The 14,715-nt window shown below is 42.4% G+C and overlaps 1 protein-coding gene across 1 annotated transcript in view; it reads right to left on the reverse strand.

Annotated features, from left to right (window-relative positions):
* BZW2 (basic leucine zipper and W2 domains 2) overlaps positions 1–14,715 on the reverse strand; it is a 53,475-nt gene that overhangs the window by 7,529 nt on the left and 31,231 nt on the right. Inside the window, exons 6-10 of the mRNA XM_064166986.1 lie at positions 12,740–12,875; positions 8,639–8,748; positions 6,855–7,025; positions 6,255–6,401; positions 1,870–2,008 (exon numbers count right to left, since the gene is read on the reverse strand). Coding sequence (XP_064023056.1) covers positions 1,870–2,008; positions 6,255–6,401; positions 6,855–7,025; positions 8,639–8,748; positions 12,740–12,875 — 703 coding nt within the window. The remainder of the gene's footprint in view (positions 1–1,869; positions 2,009–6,254; positions 6,402–6,854; positions 7,026–8,638; positions 8,749–12,739; positions 12,876–14,715) is intronic.

Consider the following 14,715-nt stretch of genomic DNA (forward strand, 5'->3'; position numbering starts at 1 on the left):
TCTGGGAGATGTTTTCCTTGACTATTAGGAAACAGAAAACAGTGATTTGTTTCTAGTGGGCAGATTCGAACTGCAGAGAAGGACAGGGAGAGATCTGCCAGCACTGAAACAGCAGCAGAGGCAGGCACTTCAGTTCAGTAACACGTGAGAGAAACAACAACTGGAGGACTTGCTTCCCCAGAATCTTCACACTCTTCTGTGTGGTTAAGACAGTAGCCATGTTCTCAGCTGCTGGCCACTCTAACTGCAAAGCTGCTTTAAGCAGATGGAGCTGATGACTTCCTTACTGTGACCAGTGCTCGGAAGGACTCTGTGGCTCATGGCTGTCGACTCAGGCGAGCAGCTGCTAGCAGACAGCAGTAAGTCTGCCAAACAGGGCAGACCCAGCTCCAGCCTAAGCAGGGCCAGGAAAGGCTGGCAGCTGTGCCATCAGATGGCAGAGGCGCAAGCGCTTTGGCACACCTGCCCAAGTTATTCCAGCCAGGAATATGGGCGAGGCGAGTACTGAACATGTTGGACACTGAACTCACAGCTTCCACCGACAGGCCAGGTGGTTGCTCCTAACAGTCTTCTAGATATCACACAAACCCTAAACGATACTGTGGCACCTGAAGTGCTGAGGCTGAAGTCTTCTCATGCTCCCTAACCAGTCTGCCTCAGTGCCTTTCCAGAGTCAGAACAAGAGGATATGGGGGGAGCAGAGTAGATGGGAACTGGTAAGTTGAACCTTAACATGCTCCAACAATTTAGGGATTGTTTCCTTTTTCTAAAAAATACTGATGCTGCAGGAATGAGTTTACAAAAATTCCAAAGGGAACCCTACACAAGACTACTTCTGGTTTGACCATCAGCTGTGGTCTGAGTGCACAGCAGTTATGGCACTCAATCCCCATGTCCAAAGTGAATTTTCCTTTCCAAAGAAACCCAAAGAAAGTTCTTGCTGCAGACTGCAGCTTAAAATCTGTCCTTGGTCATTAAGAGCATTTACAAATCATAGATTTTGAGGGCAGAGGGACAAAGTGTATTGCTTTTTCATTTGATCTTTGAGGCCAAGCTACACTGACACAAGGATGGAAATAAATCCATGCGATTTACTTACTTGAGCTTTCTGAAGCCATTAAATGATTTTAACAGTCTGAACTTGTTTGCCTTGAGCATTTACCATGTACCTGGGCACAACAAGGTGAACAAAGATTGATATTGGATTTCTGCTCCTGCTGATTTTTCTCCTTCAACTATTTATAGCAAGAATGCCAGAACAAACTATCTGGCACCCAACCATCAAATGCAGTGCAAGATCATTAGTCTCTATGACAACCTGATGAGAATAAACTTGTGAAGAAGTCAACTTCACAATAAAAATTAAACCTCTCAAACTATGGCACCTGCAAGAAAGTGGCAGAGAAAGAAAAAGGAAAAGATAAAATCCTTCTGGCAAGGAGGGATTAACAAAACAAAGAAAAAATCTGAACCAACAAAATTCCCAAAATCCCAACCTGCTAAGAGGGTTTCTTAAAATCAAGACCTAATCTATTTGTCAGATCTGCCAGGAATTTATATGAGTGTCTTCCCAAAAATGGCTTTCCACAAGGACTACAGTGCACTTGAACAGAGTGTGGACGGCACTTGGATCCTGTTCATGCTTCTTGACTACAGGATAAACATAACAGAGGGAGAGAAGGGCTTGTTTTGGCTCTTCCTGCTGCCACATGCTCCTTTGAACTATCAGAGCACAAACTATTTCAGTGCTCAACTGCAACAACCTTCCCGTAAGCAGTACCCAGAGAAGATGCTTCCTATTGCGTGCTAGGCGCCTGGTTGGCACAGAGAATCCACACACAGTAGACAACCACAGATAAAGCCTTTTACCTTTGTAAAAGAGTACCACTATCTTCTGAAAGGCTTTCATGAAGTGAATGTTGTCATAACAGTACTCCTGCACCTTCTGCAGAAGAATCAGCTCTGACTGGCCTTGAGTGCTGAACACAGCAAGCAGGGGGGCATATTGCTGAAAGGAAAAGAAGGCAAAAAATAAAATACATGGCAGTATACTGAAAACAGAAATAAATCACTTGGTTTAGATGTATACATCATCAATCCCAGCCTTGAAAATATTTCACTGAAGCTTAGGTTTACTTGCCAATAACATTTAACCACAAGCTTTTGTAAGAAGTGCTGTATGTTGCGAGCAAGAATTCAGCAGCACTTACAGATGCTGAATTTTGTAAGCCCCATTCATAAAGTCCACATCTTGGAGCACTGCTGCTCACACATTTCACAAGGCAGCATGCCGCTGATTCAGGAGTGATGCTTTACTGCTGTTTGTATCATAAAGCATCCAAGAAGCAAGACTATGAAAACGCAAATTTCTAATTTCAGAGAGGTTTCAGAAGTCCCAGGAAATGGACTTAAATTAATTCATGTTAACTGGTGATTGAGTTGTTACCTTTTCTCTTTATCATCATCAGAGTATCAGGACAACCTTTGCTTTGGTAACCAGCAATGTTATCAAAGCACAGCACTAACTGCCAAGGTTATTCTGACATGACAGCAGCAGTACATTCCACTCTCTTTTCATGGAGTTTATTAATATAATAAGAGATAAACCTTTTGTGTGTAATTTAATCTTTTAATTTCAGACTTTAACATTAAAAAAAATATGTTAAAGGACCATATATCTTCTTCACTCCTTCCTTAAAAGCTACAGTCTTTATCTCACTCCAGTTTCCTTGCCTCTTAGCCACTGACAAGTCCAACTAAGACTGCATTTTTAATTGTAAAGCAATATTAAGAGCATTTTTTCAGAGCTGAAAGGAAGAGAAACTACCCTTGACCCTTCAGAGACCCCAGCCAAATATATATATTAAGGTTACTAATTAAACTGTTCTTGCTCAGCCTTTCTTCATTGTTTGCAGCAGCACTCTCAGTTCGGCATTTCTCATCTGGATTTACAATGGCTTAAGAATAGAGAGTTATGGTCTGTGCAACCTGGGCTGCCAATGAATGTGGTCAGGTAAAAAAGCCACCCATCACCAGCAGCACTGATGGACATATTCATAGAATCACAGAATCAACCAGGTTGGAAGAAACCTCCAAGATCATCCAGATCAACCTAGCACCCAGCCCTAGCCAATCAACCAGACCATGGCACTAAGTGCCTCAGCCAGGCTTTGCTTGAACACCTCCAGGGATGGCGATTCTACCACCTCCCTGGGCAGCCCATTCCAATACCAATCACTCTCTGGCAAGAACTTCCTCCTAACATCCAGCCTAGATCTCCCCTGCCACAACTTCAGACTGTGTCCCCTTGTTCTGTTGCTGGTTGCCTGGCAGAAGAGACCAACCCCACCTGGCTACAGCCTCCCTTCAGGTAATTGTAGACAGCAATGAGGTCTGCCCTGAGCCTCCTCTTCTGCAGGCTGCACACGCCCAGCTTCCTCAGCCACTCCCCATAGGGCTGTGCTCCAGGCCTCTCACCAGCTTCACTGCCTTTCTCTGGACATGTTCCAAAAGTATGAATATTCCAAAGTATCTATATACTTCAGGCATTCTCCATAAGAGGCCAACACCTGAGGGGTTTTCTCAACTTCATCCATGGAAATAACATTAAAACATATTGACAAGCAACTGACATTTGAAAGGTTGGTCCATGACATCTTCTGCAAAATCATTTACAGCTATTAAAGAAAGAGAATCCAAGAAATCACACAGCAATCTTAACAAGAGCAGCCAAGCAGGCAGAATGGCTATTTTAGGAAGAAAATCCCTTACAGGCTAACTATGACAAATGGCTAGATGTAGCTAACACCAGAGGGTGAGGGTTTTCCTCCTCTGGCAGGTAAAACCATATGTTTAGAAACAACCTGCAGGCTTACAGTAGCAAGACTCCCTCCTCTTTCTCTCCTTTTAGCCCTTGAAGCATTCAGCCAGTAATCAGAAGTAAGATGTAGGGAGGCAGGGCAACAGAGCTTGCAGTTTATTTAATAGCCTCAGCAGAGCCCACGCCCACACAGTTTTGTAAGTGCTGCTGCCTGTGTGATTTCTAATAAGAATCCTCTCTTCTCAGTCCACAAGAAACCTTCATTTCTGCCACACCTGACTGAGTCCCTTCACATTCTTCTCTCTCTGCTCAACTGCTACAGACAAAATTATGTTTAACTAGTGTCTTGACTAAGGAACCATAAAATTAGCTTCCTCCCATTGCTGGCTGAGCTAAGTGGCATTATTTTCCATGTGCCTTAGGTTAGGTAGCAGCGGGTCAGCAGCTGCAGCGCCACGAAGCTCACATCACAGTCTTGCCTGCAGGGCCAGTTGTCTGGAGGATTTCCACCACCCACAGAGAATGTCTCTTCTCTGCACTGGAGGAGGCCTAGAGGCTAAGCTCCAGGGTCATAGTGAGGTTACTGGGACACTGAGGAGCTTATCCTGCAAGATTCAATGTTCAATAGCTTGCCCTATCACCCCCTGCCATACAGAGGGCACACATGACATTTACTGCACTGTCTGAGCACACTGGCTCGTGGCTGCCCATCACCTCCAGTAGGAAGCCATCCGTCCAGTAAGGTTTGTTAGGAACTGTAAACTAGGTCAGTATTCTGTGCCTTGCTACATCTTTTCAAGGGTGCCATGCACACAGCTTACTAAAAAAGAAAAAGCTAATAAATTAAAGAGACTGGTACAGAGATGTCCAAGCTTTGGGAATTGCTTTCTGAAAGTGACCTGTCAGGTACAGCCACACCAAGTCAGCCCCACCACTTGGTACGTCCCACAGGCAAGATGATTTACAGAATTCACAGAATTAACCAGGTTGCAAGAGACCTTTGAGATCAAGTCCAACCTAATGTGGCAGGGTTAGACATGCAACTGATAGCTTGTGTCAGTCAGATGATCAGGACTAAGCAGACAGTCAATAACATTTGTACAAAGCCTCTCTTCCCAACGTTCAAATATTCCACAAAGTGGTTTTTAATCTGCCCTGCAGTACTAGACAATAAATCTCAATGGACACTCTGTTACAACTCAAAGAGATAGGGCCAATTTTTACATCAAAAGAAAAGGGAAGACAATGTCCCTCCTCCTTCTGGAAACTGTCTCATCTTTCTATTGCTATTTGAGACGCCTGAGATGACTTCAAGGCATTCAATTTTACCATCAAAGACCACAAAATCCCAAGAGACTAGGATGACTGATTAGGAAACCCAGTTCAGATGACAGGACAAGCCTAGCAAAAGCTGAATCAACATGGGAACTCCAAGTATATAGAGGCATGTAATATGAAGAAGAAAGGGATTCACATCAAGCTTAAAATCCACTTTGCCATAAAGAATAAAGCACAGACTGCTTCTGTCCTAAGGCAAATCCTTGCAGCCCTGGCTATAGGGCAGTATTTGCTTGCTCATGGTTTACCAGCTTAACAGGACTAACTGCTGAAAACCCTCTCTGCCTCTGTTCTCAGTGCAAGTGTCTTGCACCACACAGTTACATCCCCATTCAGTGGGGAATGCTGCCCACAGCAATGGCTCTGATGCCTCTGCGTTGTGTTTAGGTTTTGGGTTTTTTCTCCCCCACACCACCGTTGTCAAGAGCTTTTGTACCAACGTGGCATGGTGACACTGCATTCTGTCATCATTTGGCAAACTACAGTCTGGCTTCCCATGCATTCCGTTCTCTCATCCACTAGAACAGTACCTGGATCAGAGTGATCACATGGTCTCAGAGCCAGCTTCTGGCTTGCTAGCTGACCAGTTGCTGAGTATCCATCTCTCACTCAACATCAGCAACAGCCATTTCACAGATCCTGAGCCCAGCAGTCCCGCTGGGGTCCAACCAGCTCTGTGCAAAGCCAGCACAGGTGCTGCCTCACCATGTTCTCAAAGCTCTGCTTCTGGCAAAGACATTGCAAAGGCAGTTCCTGCAGGCTTACTAGACAGGTCTAAGCAGGACTCAGTCATGGCATTTGCTTAGCATTGTCCCCAAAGTGAGAAGCCTCTCAGAATCTGGCATACTACGAAAGCACAGCGCAGAAGCACTCGGACTGTGAGCACCTCTGGTTGCCCTGGTTCTCTGCACTGTGTGCCTCAGGGCATTCCCAATCTGAACTTTCTCAGTTTTGCATTCATTTGCCTAAAGGAGAAGGGACTACACACACTGGTGTGCTCAGTGTCCTCCCTCCAAACTAAATCTCCTGGATTTGAATGTGTGACAACCAGAATATGTTCTGTTAGTTCACAGCAGTCCTTCCTCTATGCACACACCTTTAGATGTTTGAGGGCTTGCTCTGCAACCAGCTCTTCTTTTTTGTTCCATTCCACAGCATTCATGACACAGGTCCACAGCAGACCGATCACTGCCGGCTCTGGCAGCTCATTTCTTTTCATTTCCTCTTTTACATAAAGGACTACCTGGAGCAGGAAACAAACTGCTGTCTTAAGCATCATCCCCAATCAAGCAGAAACAATGCTGATTAACCAAATTGTGGTCATTTACAAATAACAACACAAATAAGAGAAGAAAATAGAACAAGAATAGCAAAATGGGAAAGCATTTAGCATGTTACTATTACTTGACTACACATTTTGCCCTTCCCCTCCAGCCTAATAGTTAAAGCAGTTAACTGCAGTACTTTCTCTTCAAGTATAACTGATCCAAAAAATCCCAAACCCCACTATCAGATGGACTTGCAAATCCAGAGAACGTTTTGTTGCTTTAGTCTTCAACACAGAGTGAACTGATGAATAAAGCAAAGCAGATTAAACCTCTGAGGTGCTCATATCTGTTCCTTTGCACCCACTGCTAATTTAAGTCTCTGAGTATTATCACATCAATAAAAATGGAAAAAAAACCCCACTCTTTACCTCTTTGATTGGGCATTCCTGAGACAGACGTTCTTGTAGCTCTTTTTGAAGCTCTTTCCGAGTCCCCAGCGACTGCTGAACCCTAAGGAAATCTGAGAGCTCTTTTAGACCTGCTTCAGTAAAATACTTGGCAAAATGGTCCACATTCTGCCGGTTGGCTGGAAACAGTTCCTGAAAAGAGAGGAATGCTCTCTGTCAAAGACACAACCAACTGTGGCTCTTCACAGAATGGAAAGAACATTCTTTTACCAAGGAACACTGGGAATCACCTGGTACTGCACTTAGAGTCAATGCTTGTCTCACCACTGCTCAAGTCAACAGTTCCTTCATATTGTTGTACTTCATTAGAGTGGAGGGGAAAGATGATGGCCAGTTATGCAAAAACCCCTAATAGCCACTCCACACAACATGTACTTAGGAACAGCCACAAGCTTCACATGTTGATCTAAACAGTCCTCAGAAACTGTACCTTTTTGAGATCCCAAGAGTTGTAAAGTCCAAAGGGGCAGATGTATAAACACATTTACCATGCCCTTCCAGCATGTCTGACCTAAGCTGCCCAGGCATCCTGGTCTGGTGTCACTACTCAGCTGAGCAACGACTACCACTTAACATTTACCATTCAACAAAAATCACAGAGTCCACTATGCACTGTTAACTCCTGCAGGCAATTCTCATTCAAAAGACATTGGCAACCTGTGATTTATTAAAGTCCAGTTACTTAGGGAAGCTAAAATTGTTCTTTTGAATTGCTGCAGCCAATGCCCCCCCTTGGCAAAGATTCCACAGCATTTGCTTCCCATCCAGCTTCTGGTGTCTACCAGTGATTTGTGGCATGAAAAGTACTTCTTTTTTCTTAACAAAGAAGTGAGAGACCCTCAGTCTGTTTGCTTAATGAAAATTATATCAAGAGGAGACCTTCATGAAGGCATCTGTGCTAGACAACATCATCTGATAGTTTATAGTTGTCTAATATAGCAGCATAATGAGAGGCAACATCGGAAAAGCTTGTAAGTTTAGAAATAGAAATAAGATGCAGTTTGCTTTTTCCCTCTCAAATAAACAGGGTAATTAGTCCATTTCCCAGCTTTATGGCAAATTATGTGTGACTTGGATTTTTAAAGCCAAATACAAATTGAAGAGGTGTGGGAGGCTGCTTTACTTTTCAAAGATTCTTGCTTAATCATAAAGAAATAGAGCTGAAATACTTCAGACCATTGCTACCAACCCAAAACACAGGTTTTGAGTCCAAAGGCTGAAAGCCTTCCTGCATTGCTCCTACTGGGTCTTGCTGTCATCACTGCAGGACCACTTATGCTACCCAGATGGTTACTGCTGCAAAACATCAGCTTACTGTGCTTTCACTATACTACTGAAACACCACTGCTTTGGAAACAAATTCTGATTAGAATCCTTTATATTTTATTTATAAAAGTAAAAAGTATTAAGAAAAATAAATTTCTCATGCACAGTTGCTGGTGGTGTGTTTTGCTAGCAGTAGTTAGGGAAAATCCCAACATGTCATTCATTCCCAAGCTCCATGTATCCAGGGCATTTAACTATAGGAAAAAGAGAGACCAAAAGTAAAAAAAAACACGTGGTATTTCATGTTCTTGAACCTGTATCAATGCTACAATCATAACAATACTGCCACAAATCAAAATATTTTAAATGCTCAGAGAGCATGAGGAGGAGTTAAGGTACTTATACCAAACCATCTGCACTTTATTTCCTTTTCTTTTCCCAAGGAGAGGTAAGGATTATTGAAAACAGATTGTACTTACTAGCAATCTCTTATCGAGGTTGGCTTTTCTTAAAGCAGAGGTAACAGAATTGGCATCTTTCTCTGCCATCCACGCTTTAAAAAGCTTTACAGCAAAAGAGGCTGCAATCCCTTTTTGAGGAAAAACACAGAACATGCTTCAGTCATCTTCAACACGAATTAGAGATGGCTCTGAGAATTATGAGGTGACAAAATGACTAGAGGAATACAGAACTCAGATACATTTCTGACAATGGGACCAACTAGGCAGAGCTGAAACGCTCTTTTGCTTTAGTGCAGCTCTAATCTTCTGAAGCGTGCTAGATTGCTTGAGAATCTTTTCATTCTGTATCACCCATCTCCATTCAATTGTTCAAAGACTTCCCTTGCAATTATGTTTTTCTTACCTCCCCAATTTGCAGATCAAGTTCAATGCAAAAAGGAAAAATTGCATGTCACATTGGTTAGGCAATGAAGGCACAATAGAATAATGGCCACTCAGGAATAAGAACTGGAAAAAGAAACACAACCCCCCAGCCAGTCTTCAAAGAGCTTTTGCAACTCCTAGAATACAGTTAAGTACCTATGCAAGATTGTACCCCACCCTCCTAGCAGAAATTTAGTAGCTAGTTGGACCAGGAACAAATACCAGCTTTAAGTGGAAACATTCCTTCCTCAAGGCACAATTTGTGTATTAAATCAAATTCTACCTTGACTAGCTGTAGATTTCCCATGGGAGCTGACACCATTAAGCCCCACACCTCCTATTTCCTTCCAAGCCTGTGTTCCTAGAGCAGCACCACCAAGGCTCTGCTCTAGCTTCTTGGCTGCAGGTGCCAAGTGAAGGAAGGTGAAAGGTCTCAGAGATGGAGACCCAGCTCATCCTTAAGGAACGTCCTCTGCAGGTCAGTTACATTGCTCCATGTGACACTCCTATCCACACTTAGACTGCTATTGAGGACCATGATAATGTCACACTGTTACAGCCAGTCATTGTAATTGTCTGTTTCACCTCCAAACAGTCCCGAAGCTCTTACAGTTAGATGGGACCTACTGGTAGGAAGTAGCTTCATCATTCTTAGCCACTTTATAATTCTAGGATGCACTGACTAAATGAGTCATCAGACCAGAACAGAAGAAATTACTCCTGGAGCAGTGTAAATTTCATTAACATTCATTACACATCTTGACTGTTACGAAAGTTTTGGCAACTCTGTTATAAAAGCTGAGTCATAAAGCATGATCCTTAAAGAAGGAACATATATGGAACCATGGATGCACAATATCACACCAAGAGAGAATTTCAAACACTACTTTAGGCTTGTTTTACACGTTGTCTAGCAGGTTCTCTGTGAAATCAGAAGCAAGCTTCAATACTGCAGGCTGTCTAGTCAAGACTGACAAAGGCTGGTCAAGAAACGGGGGACCTTCATAGCCTGGATTTATCAATGTGAAAACACAGTTCAGCACATCCAACAAGTGCTTATGTGTTCAATAGCAAAAGTGGATGGAATGATCTCTGCCACCAAGCACTGCCCTAAACCCCATGTGTCCTAAACTCCTTGGCAAGCTTCTAGAGAAGTTTTATGCCAGTCCTGGTATTAGAGGGAGGTTATTCTAAGACTTCACCACCCACATATAATTTCAAACTTATCTGTACCTCACAGCTCAAATTTTCATTGGCCAGTTCTTATTCTCTATTCATGTGCTGTCACTGTCTTTTCCCTTTAAATAGGGAGAGAAGTCTTTTTCTTATTCCCCTAGTTACAGAAACTAACTTCAATCACTCATTTTACTGATTAATCCCATAGCTGCTCTTTGCATCTGCACTGTTTTTCTTCTGCACAAGTGACAAGGGTACACTTAACCCTGACAAAGTTCCACTGTTGCACAGACTGTTCTCTCTGCTAGAAATACATCAGCCATTGCCCAAAGGTATTTTTCCATCTATATATCACAGTAAAAGTAATAACAACACTGGAAAAGGAAAACTCTAAAACGAACTAGGCAATCACCCTCGGACTTGACAGATCTGTCCACACAATCTACGCTTATCTCACTTTCAATTCTTTGCCAGGGTTGCAATTCCCATGCTGATCAATAATTCCCTCAGCTCATCTTTCCTCATGTATTTTAATCTCACCTGCCTGCAGCATTGCTTTACAAATCAAAGAAAGTATCAAGTTTCATTCTTCTGTGATCTAGCAGTTTTAAGCCTTGCTCTTTTTCCTGTTTTTCTATTATCTTCCTATCTTTAATCATCCTTCTGTTTAAATATCTGTTCCAGGAAATTGACTGAATAATCATTTCCTTATATGCTGGCAGAGGTACTTTTTTATTTCTATATAAACTCAAAATTGAAAAGTATAGTTAAGCTCCTGACAAAAGCTTAGGATTCCTAGAAATGCAGGTTCAAAGCACAACTTTAATTTGTCCTAGAACTTGTAAGTAACAATTGTATTGTCCTAGAACTTGTAAATAACAATTGTATTGCCAAAATGTTACATTTAAAAATACAAGAAAATCCTTGGAATTTCAAAACTTTGAGTTTTCAGATGCCTCTTGTCTTCCCATAACCAGGAACAGGCTTTGATGCAGGCAATCAGCCTGCATTAGTGCTTTTGTTTGAAATTTTCTCCTAGTTTAATTCTGATTCCAAAAGCTGTGGGTGATGACAGAGCAAAGCTACAGCTGGGACTTTTCTTTCTGCAGCACTTAGAGAAAAATGAGAACAAAGTTAGAACTTGTTGTTGCTGCTTTAAGGAGTGAGAAAATACATTTTAATCAGTAACAAAGAGACATCATGAAAACTGCATTTGCAGTTATTTCAGGTAGATATCAAATGGCAGAGAAAGACATTATTGAGCAAGTCTCTGGAAAACCAGGACTCCAAGCTAGATGCCTCTGAACAAATAGCTAATAAAAGCTCCCTAAATAGCCTAATCTCAGAAAGGTGTTCTACCCTTACTAATGAAACAACAGTTACTCATCATATGGTAAATACAAGCCAATGGGAAATTGTATCAATCACTGACCACCACTGATATGAAGGCAAAATGAGCACTTGGATTTATTTCTTGCCTTCTATATACCCTCCTGTTGGCCTGCCAGGAGCTCTCCGTCCTCCTTCACAATCCCATGTGAAGGATACTGGCAATGCTTGAAAACCTGTTAGTGGACTTACCTCAGGAATAGATCACACTTGTAGAGTATCACCATAACACAACTATTCTACAGGGGGTTGGGTTTTTTTTACACACATGCATAACTTCCAAAACACACAAGAGCTTTGTGTTTGCTTTTTGTTGCTTTTGCCTGGTTTTGACTGCCCTTTCATTGGATTTCACAAAGTATGGTGGCCACTGCTGTCTGGTAACTCTTCTGCTTGGAAATACTGATTTTGGTTGTACACTTACAGAGTTTCCAAAATGTGTTGTGATACAGAGAATTGTCAGGGCTGGAAGGGACCTCAATGATCATCTAGTTCCAGTCCCTCTGCCATGGGCAGGGACACCTTCCACTAGATCAGGTTGCTCAGAGCCTTAAAAACCTCCCAGGATGGGGCTTCCACACCTCCCTTGGCAACCTGTTCCAGTGTCTCACCACCTTCATGCTGAAGAACTTCTTACTAACATCCAATCTGAATGTAGCCACTGCTAGTTTTGCTCCGTTCTCCCCAGTCCTATCACTACCTGACATCCTAAAAAGTCCCTCACTAGCTTCCTCTTAGGCCCCCTTCAGATACTGGAAGGCCACAATAAGGTCTCCTTAGAGCATTCTCTTCTCCAGACTGAATAGTCCCAGCTCTCTCAGTCTGTGTCCAGAGGAAAGGAGCTCCAGCTCTCTGATCATCCTTGTAGCCCTTCTCTGGACACACTCCAGCATGTCCATATCTCTTCTCTAATAGAGACTGCAGAACTGGATGCAGTACTCCAGGTGGGGTCTCACCAGAGTGGAGCAGAGGAAGAATTATCACCTCCCTCGACCTGCTGGCCATGCTTCTCTTGATGCAACCCAGGACACAATTTGCTTTCCAGGCTGCAAGTGCACATGGATGGGTGTTGCTGAGCTTCACATCCACATCTCCTATTAAAGCTCACATAAGAAAAATACAGAATGTTACCTTCTTTGACTATGTTGTCAGTGAAGAGGCTTGTTAGAATTGTGGCAGGTAGAGTCCCATTAGCTAACAGGATGCCAGAAAGCATTGCCAGCTTTGTCTGTTCTGTCTCAGTAAAGGCTTTAAGAAACAGCAGAAGCTGTGGGTCAGACAAGGGAGAAAAAAAACAATAAACATTTCATCCATAGGCAATGATAACAGGTAGAGACAAACAGCAGCCTACAGCTAAGATTCTTATTTCTCAAGGATTCCTGCTATAATTAATAGCAAATTAGTTATGTAAAAATGTGTCCTGAAGCAAGGCAGTAACATTTCACCCATCACTTGGAATTTCAGTTTTCATAAGGCCATGAGCTCATGGATATGGCCTTGCTCAGGGTGACAAGGCCAGTTGTCTCCAAATATAAGTGTAAAAATAGAAGTGCTTGTTAAAGGCCTGAGACCCACAAAGATTACTGGATCACAGACTTGCTGATCTCGACAGGTTGACAAGAGCCTGCTCATTCACATCTTCAGACTAAGCTCCATAGAGCTGTGGTTCATTTTCTGGCTTAAAAAACTATTAGTCAAGTAAACAACAAAAGGATGAGAAAGTTTCCTGTTTTCCTTTTGGGAAGGGAACACAGCACAGTTACAACAGATTTTCTATTGGCTAAAATAAGAAATATAGTGCAAGTTCAGACATTCTTGGTAAAGCTAAGAGCAAACAGGGGGAAAAAACAGCTGCTTTAAGACCTTGCCATTTTCATTACTAATTATAAGAGGAAACAAATAGCTTGAGGGGAAGAAAAATTACAAATCCCACCATCTTAAGTGCTAGAAATTTGAATGCAGAAGCCTAAAAATGGCAATTGAAGATCTGAATACATTTACCTCTTAGAAGTCTAAAAATAACAAAGTCTATTTTTAACAACTTACTTCCACATGTTATAATTAATCACTTTAAAGCATATTGATGAAGGGTGTTACACCTCTTGGCCTTTCCATCAGGAGAAAAAGAAAAATGAGGTTTTGTCAATAGCATTACTGTTAACAATAATGTTTCCTTAACATGTGGTTAGCAATCACAATGTGGGTGGTAAGAAAAAAGGAGATTAAACAGCAAACGGCAGCTTTATTCACTGCAAAAAGTCTTCCAGCAACACAGCTTACAAATTGACCCTCATCACAAAATAAGAGGGGAATAAAACCAACCCTGCAGACATCCATTTTTAGAGCTAAGAAAGAATTCTCATTTCCTCCTTCAAATACCAGCACTTTATTCAGCTACCTTCTGCTGTCATGACACCCTTTTTCCTTCTCCAAATGAGCAACAGATGCAATCAAAGCAGAACAGTTCATCCTGATGGAAAATTCCCATCCAGTTTCCAAACTGGGGATATTTCTTAATTACCAAATCCTACCCCTACAAAGGGACTGAATATCCCACATCACTGTGCTTGTTACCACAGATGTGAGAGCTCTCCTGCAGGATATCTAAGCAGCCTGTCACTGACCAAAAGCTTTCTGAATGTAGTGACATTTGTCAGGCCAGGTAGCTAATAAAGTGATTACAAGTCAGGCAGTGTTCTAGGAAGAGCTCTGCCCTCTATCAGGGAACAGAACAGGAAAAAACTCGTTCATACAGTAGCACTTTCAGCATAACACCAGCTTTAAATTTCTGGTTACAGAGGACTGAAGGATTCAACCACAGACAAATCGTCTGGGGTTTTTCAGTGGGCTTCAGCCAAATGGTTGCAACACAGTCACAGAAAGGGAGAGGTTGGAAGGGACTTGGAATATGAACTAGTCCAACGCCTCTGCTACAGCTGGTCCACAGAGAGCAGGCGGCGCAGGCAGATTTTGAACATCTCCAGGGGGAGACTCCACAACCCCTTTGGTCAGCCTGTTCCAACAAAGTAACAAAGTATTTCTTTTAACAGTAACTTTGTTCTCAAAGTAGAAAAGCCTTTCCTCAGATGGAACTTCCTGTCTTGCAG

This window comes from Pogoniulus pusillus, chromosome 28 (assembly GCF_015220805.1).
Source record: "Pogoniulus pusillus isolate bPogPus1 chromosome 28, bPogPus1.pri, whole genome shotgun sequence".
In the NCBI taxonomy this organism is placed as follows: Eukaryota; Metazoa; Chordata; class Aves; order Piciformes; family Lybiidae; genus Pogoniulus; species Pogoniulus pusillus.